Raw genomic sequence first — 7,496 nt, 5'->3', positions numbered from 1 at the left:
GCATGTCCTCAGAATAGATTTCTGTATTTTTTATAATCTTACCACATCTTCAGATTCCTCTAAGATATAAATTCAACTATAGTTCACCCATGCAAATTATTTGATCTAACAAGACAACAGTGGCAACTCAAAACACATCTTTCCTATAAAAGATGTAAATGAAGTGACTCATCTAGTTGCCAGATAGATTGCTTATGGTCTGAAGGTACAGGTGATGGGAGATTTTATTAAACAGTATTCTGTTGATATTTTTAACTTACTAAGGCTTCAGTTTGGGTAAAATCTTGGTATATTGGTTCTATTAGTATGTTCATATAAAATCATTTTATGTTCAGAAAATAGGAATTTATACTATTTAATTAAAACTCAGACTTAAAATGTTGAAGGTTTATTTTCCCCCTTAATAACACTATTATATGAATAACTAGATAATGTTCACTAATATTTTTAATGTAGTTAACACCAGGATCTCAAAAATTGTTCTTATTTTCTCCCTGTCCGTACTTTTCATATTGGAAAAATTGAATTTGTATGAGAAGTTAGAAAATTTAACCAATCAGGTATTAAGAATTATTTACAATCTAAGTGAATTTAAATAATGTAGTACTCTTAAAAGCCGTGGTCCTATCATATTTTTAACATAAAAGTAGTTTTTATGCTGCCAATTTGATAATGACTGATCACAGATATTTCTTCTTTTGACTTTTGCTTCATTGAGCCTGACTTTACCTAACTACAAATATAATAATGATTTTCCTAAATGAAGGCAATTCATAGTGGTAGGATAAAGAAACTAAAAATTCCTGAGGTATCTTCAGTGTACTGTTTATCTGGAAAGTGTTCATAGTTTCAAACTACAGAATCCATAGTTTTCATTCAGTCATAAACTTCAGTAACATACTTACTCCAAGAAATGTTCAAATGCTTCTCTTTTTTCCTTTCAGTTCCAATGCTGAAAGCTAGGCATTGACTAAGAAGCCACTTTTATTTTTGTATCCATAAATGGGGAACCCTTCAAATAAAAAAGTTTAAAGCTTGGATTCTATATAAGGAAGAGATTCGTTTATAATCAAAGTTATTTAAGGGAGAATTATGATGGCTTTTTTAAGTTTATAGAACATTTGAGTATAATATGTAGTTTATAATTGAAAAACTAAATGTTTTGAAAACTAAGTACTTTAGATATGAAAATGAAACAAAGTACTTTAATTCCTTAAATCTCGGTATTTAATTTTTTCCTTTGAGGATGTCTCTGTCATTTCCGGATAGATTTTAATTTAGTTAGCCTTACTGCTATACTCGCTGGGCATGGCGGAGTCACCTATAATCCCAGTGACTTGGGAAGCTGAGGCAGGAGGATTATAAATTCAAGGCAAGCCTCAGCAACTTAGGGAGACCCTGTCTCAAAATGAAAAAAGGCTGGGGATCTGGCTTACTGGTTAAGCACACCTGGGTTCCATCCCTGGTACAAAAATAAGCCACTCATTTTACATGATTTATTTTCATGGAACTGTGTTCTACGAGGCTTATATTCTCATTCTGTGCTTCTGATAATGTTATATACCAGTCTAGTAATTCTTACCTTATTTCATACTTTGCTCTTAAGATTTCTAATTAAGTGGTAGTCATGTAAATTCATTCTTCGGCAGGGATTTGTCCTTTTTCATTCACTGCTTTGTATATATCCCTGTGAAGTAGGACAGTGCCTGGCACATAATAAGCACTTAATGAATGTAAAATATTAGTTGATACATGTACTCATTCAGCAAATGTACCCATCATGTTTATTGAAGGGCTTCAAAGGATATCACTAACCCACAATTTAAGCTTCATTGAAATACATCTAAAACTAGTCCGGTGATTGTACCTTAACTTACTCCAGAAGTGTCCAAAAGTTTCTCACTGAGAACATAGGAGTGATTCTAAGAAAAATTAATCATTTCAGACTATTTTTGAGTAGAAAGGCAGCCACTCCCATTTATTGGCACCAACTTAAAGGTTAGGTGGGAAGTAAGCAATGGTTTTGCTTCGACTACCCAACACTCAGCCCTTCCTTTATTTTAGTCTACCTGATGGAAACTCAAGTTCCTTAATGATAGTAAATTATCTTCTTAAGCTTGCTTTATAGATTTAGAAAGGCTTATAATTCTCAATAGGCTATAGTTCAAGGCCACCTCATGCTTTGTTAAGTGACTAGTAATTGACCATTAATTTGATGGTAATTACCCTAGTATAAAGTTGATGTTTACATTTCAGAGGAACTAGCCAATCTCAACTCACCCCACCTCTCACCTCTACGGAAACAGTGAGTGACTGGCTAAATCACATCAGATTCAAACTAAGCCATTTCTTGATGCTATTCAATGCTGTTCCTTAGGTCATATAAGTGTGTTATTTATAAACAGTTCTTTTTTTTTTGGGGGGGGGGAGTCCTGCCTACAAATATTTTTGGTAGGTGTTAGTTTTCTTGCCTACCTCTATAACTGAAGAGAGGACTTACTCTGAAAGGTGAGTAACAGGAGGAGCAAGGTTTGTTTTCCCCATTTGTAATTGCCAGGTTTTCACATCTGTACAGTTATATATCACACCTTTTGTAAATATAATTTAGTAGAAAAATGGCATATTTTACTAAATGAGTTGGATTTGTGTCAACATTTTTCTTTAAACACCCCTCAGGCAGTAGTTCTCCGAGTTGTTAAATGCCCACATCCTGTTTTCTCAGTGTAATATCTGCTTAAAATAACCCTTAAAAAAGAAAAAAGATCAAGACCTTCATGCGTTTCTTGCTTCCATTTTTTTCTTGGGAATAGGTGAATGTTTATTTATAGAGATGGAAAACAATCCTGTATGTACTGTGCTGATTCATCTTTGTAGACATTTCTGATAATAAAAACTAGAAAACAGTGCATTAGGGCTATCAGAAGAGTTTTGTTTTATCAAATACTAAAGTTAATAGGTATGTGAATTGTAAAGCCACTAATTACAAAAGTATCACATTTTCCAGTGTCAAATTAGGTAATTATACAGATAAAAACCCAGTATGTTGAACACCAAAGCAGAGTCAGTGATGATCCATTCTGTATCTAGCAAATTGTGTCAGGAGGGGTACTGGACATTGCAGTGAAGTTTAGTGTTGGAGTATGGGAAATAAGAGAACACAGTGGTACGTAGTTCTTTGTCGTCAGTAAACATTTTAAAAAGCAGATGTTGGGGTGAAGGTATAGCTCATGTACCAGACCCTGGGTTCAACCCCACAACCACAAAACACACAACTTATGTCTGCCGTATTTCACCTTATTATAGTTGGGGTTTGAAAACTCTGAATTTCTGGAATATTAAAAAAGGCCTTCAAAATCTTATACCATTAGACAGTTGTCCAGGTATAAAACAAAGTGGAGATTCTTGTTGCAGAATTCAGCTTTTCCTCCCTTTTATAAAAACTCATCCACATTGTGTAACTGGTATAGGGTAAAGTGCACTGAATTGGGAACCAAGAAACAAGGCTTGTACAGGCTCTTCAACTGACTAGACTGTGACCCTGGACAAGTCGATTTTTCTTAGTTGGTTTCCTTTAGGTATGACAGTGCTAATATTTCTCAGGCTTGTTGGGAGGATTAAATAAGATCATTGCATAAAATCTGTAAATAGCCAAGTGTGGCAGAGCTGAAGTACAAATGATGGTGTGAGAGAATTATTATAACTGCAATTCCTTAAGCAACTAATTTTATTTTAAGACACTTGGAATATCCTCTATTTCTTGCTTCCAAAAAAGAATATAATAAATGTTACAGATTTTTCTGATGACTTATTACAAATACCAGTATATGTGTGCAGTAGGCCTAGTGGGGTTGACAGGTGCTTAACCTCTATATGGTCTACAGATGACCTGATTAACTTTAGAGGATAGTCTTCACCAAAGGAGAATGTTCTCTTTCTAGAAGCAATAGGTTTATAAATACAAATTTTAGAGACACATCCCTCACTACTAATAGCCGTTTTGTTCCTACATTCCATACAGCAAGTGTCCAAGAATTCATAAAGCAAGCCAGGCACTGATGCACGCCTATAGTCTGAGCTACCACAGAGGCTGTGAGAGGAAGATCTCAAGCCCAGGAGTTTGAGACCAGCCTGGGCAATATAGTGAGACCCTCATCTCAAAGGGTTGATACAAAGAACTCTTCCTAATTACCATGTATCTTTGGATTCTGAGTTTGAATAGTAAGAATATACCTGTTTCTAGAGAAGAAGGTCTCAGTAAAACTGCTAATCTCCCCCTAAAATTTACCATTCAAAGATTATGACACATTACAGAATAGTAGTGTAAATAGTTTATTTGCTTTTGTGGCGTGGAAAGACCAGAAAAGTAACATGAACTGCTTTTATAAAACATTTCTAATATTGCTAAGAAGCAGGCCCATTAATAGACAAACAGAAAAGAACATGCCAACATTATTGTCTATTTGTATATTAATAGACAATTATTTTTTAACATGCATGTCAGCTTTGAGCTTTGGAAAATAGCTGCATTGTGGTAAAGGTCCAATTATTTGTCTTACATGTCATGGTCAATTTGCTATTTTCCTCAAAATGAATGTTGACATAACCCAAAGACAAAATCTTGGCATGTTCTTTTTTAAAGTACATGTGGAAATGCTCCAGCAGGTGGCAGTTTAATCTGTAAATAGGTATGCTAAAGTGAAATGTGATAACTGATCCCTAAGCCGTCCTTGTAGTTAAATATATATATTAAAAAAAAAAACTATAAGTTAAAATAACATTCAGATTGTATAGCATAGGCTGATGCATTTTTAAACAATATTTACAATATTACCCAGAATCTTAGGTGGGAATTAAAGAGAAGTGTAAAAACCATAAAAAACTGCACCAATTTTATAGCAAAATATCTGTACATTTAAAAAGAGATCATATAACTACACATTACCCAAGGAAAAGGGATCTTCACCAACGGGTTCACATAAGCACAACATAAAATAAATTCAGTGGTTAAATACTATACAATAAACTTTACAATTAATATACTGATGTAATATGCCAAGAAGGTAAGCCAGAAGCAGGATGTATATTATGAAAAATACAAATTTTGCTTCAGTCCAGTTTTTGACTTTGGAATGGAACAAGTGCCTTGCTAGAGAGGAAGGAAAGTTAACAATGACTTAGTTGAATCTAGTCCCATTGCCTATTCAAATTTAATACCAATGTTAATATTTTTCAACAACAATTTCAATTCCTCGTAACTGGGAAATACGTGAACAATTTACAAAAGGAAAGAAAAGCCCTGCGATTGTCGGAAGAGAATAAGGCCAGGTTCCTAACTTTACTCTGCTAACAGACATGATCTTGAATGCTTGTTGATAGGGCTAGTAAACTTCTCCCTGACTAGCAAGGCATCAATTTCTATTCTCAGGATTGACCCATAAAAGCCCTCAGAAATCCTAATACCGATAACTGAGCTGTTAATTTTAGTGTTAATTAATAAATATATTTGCATAATTTAAAAAGCTGCCTCTAGCTTAAGAACACAGTAATGCAAATAAGTCCTATTCAACATTTTATGCCATCGTCATCCTGGATCTCATACCAGTGACTGTCTCTCACAGGGTATGGCATTCTCACACAGAAGTGGTAGAATGTGAAACGAGGCAGAGCTGAGTGACCTCTTGTGCCACTACAGTTGGATCTTGTTTGCATTTTAATGGGGCTTAGTGGTAGAAGGACTTTATGTGACTCTTTCCTTCTTCCATGTTGCAAGTCCTTAAAAACAAAGTTGATGGATATGGCTGGAACACAAAATTAATTCCTTAAAAGACATCTCGGGAAAGGAAGCCCCAAGCAGATGCATCCATGTTATTTATAACTCATCAGGAAACCAGGGTGGGCCATCATGGCATAAACACAATGGCAAGTAAGAATGTAATGTGAAATTTACATTTTGGTTAAAAAACTGAATAACATACTGGTGTAAAAAGATACCTAATCAAATCAAATCCTATTGCTTTGATTAATCTGAGCAGGTACTTCCATTTTTAGGCACTTGTTAACAAGGGTTGAAAGGAGAACCCATTATTTTAAAATTCCTATGTATTTGCTAATCTGAGCCCTTAGGAATTATCTGTGTTCAAGGCTGCAGCTAAATAGTAGCACATGAAATTTATACGGGCAGTTTCATTCACGCACACCCTCTATTCATGCAGGCAGGTCTTGGGTTCACATGGATACTTCGGCACCATTAACAGAACGCAAGTTCTGATCATCAAAGCGCCTTCTAACACTTCTCCTCACCGCATCGGCTCTTCGGTATGGTTGGTTTCTAAGATCTGTAAAGAAGAGAGGGCCAATGAAATAAAAGCAACTTTTAATATGCATCTAAGCAACACAAAGGCCAGTTGGCAGCCAATCAAAGCAGCTTGTGTAGAAGAGTCAGCTAATGGGCCCTTCAAACTCATTGAGCATTGAACCAAGGACATACATCTGCCTTAAGTATTTACAATCAAAATAAGATGTAATACTGGTAGGATTCTGGGACATGAGAGAAAAACATAGGATATTTTTGTCACTGGCCAGAGCCTAGCTGAAGTATTATTTTGAAATGTTTCTTCAACTGGTAGCAGCTGTGGCTTGTATTTTTTCTGGAAGCCTGAATGTCAACAATAATTTTAATGAATTTTAAACTAAACTAATAAAACATACTGCCCTGTCCTATCTTATCCTTGAAATTTTAACAAGGAAGGAACCTCAAAGGCCTTAGTTTGCAGATGCAGGTTGTATTGTTTTTATTCCATTTGACTAGCTTGGTTATTATTTTGTGAATTAGAAACATAGTGCTCAACTCACCATTAAATCTAAATCAAAATAATACTCTATTTCCTCAATACTCTTTCCTGCCACCCAGGAGTTCTGTGTGTTTTATCAGCAGGGACAAGCTGTTGAGCTCTCCTCCAGCTTCCAGTTTGTGCTGCTAGCGCAAAGCATTAGTCTGACATTTAAAAAGAAAGCCTTGACCGAATCAAATCACTGCGCACTGATTCAAGGAGACACTGCTCTAGTGGAATGAAGTGGGATGAAGAGGCAGTTTATGTAAGTCCGGGTATGAAGGCACATTTTCGTGAGTAAGGCAGGTAGCTGAGCCAGCTCCTAGCCTCCTCGGGATGGAGGGAAGACAAATGGAAAAAAAAATAAAGCAGGCTTCTCATTTCCCTTATGTAATTTTAGTATGTATTTTCCTTTTATGAACTTAGTATTGTTGACTTCTACTAGGAAAAAACTCTACAAAGAAACACGGAATTAAACCAAATTTAATCTTTTTTGTCCCTTCATCTACTCGGTAAATTGAAAATGGAGACTATGAGCCAACTGGCCCACAGGATATATGTCCTACTGCAATCCCCTGACCTGCTATTTTTTTGGGGGGTAGGGGGAATACTGGGTATTTAACCCAGGGTGCTTTACCACTGAGCTACATCCTCCAGCCCTTTTCA

General features: G+C 35.6%; 1 protein-coding gene across 11 annotated transcripts in view; it reads right to left on the bottom strand.

The window, feature by feature from the left end:
- Window positions 1–4,292: 4,292 nt before the first annotated feature.
- Fmnl2 (formin like 2) overlaps window positions 4,293–7,496 on the bottom strand; it is a 293,575-nt gene continuing 290,371 nt past the window's right edge. For all 11 annotated transcript variants that reach the window (XM_047547433.1, XM_047547432.1, XM_047547435.1 and 8 more), the window contains one exon: window positions 4,293–6,335. Coding sequence is in view for 9 of the 11 variants with exons in the window: in XM_047547430.1 (XP_047403386.1) it covers window positions 6,226–6,335 (110 nt within the window). In the remaining 2 variants the exon portion in view is untranslated. The remainder of the gene's footprint in view (window positions 6,336–7,496) is intronic.

The sequence above is a fragment of the Sciurus carolinensis genome, chromosome 3, assembly GCF_902686445.1.
Source record: "Sciurus carolinensis chromosome 3, mSciCar1.2, whole genome shotgun sequence".
Taxonomy (NCBI): Eukaryota; Metazoa; Chordata; class Mammalia; order Rodentia; family Sciuridae; genus Sciurus; species Sciurus carolinensis.
This window is presented reverse-complemented; position numbering and strand designations above follow the sequence as displayed.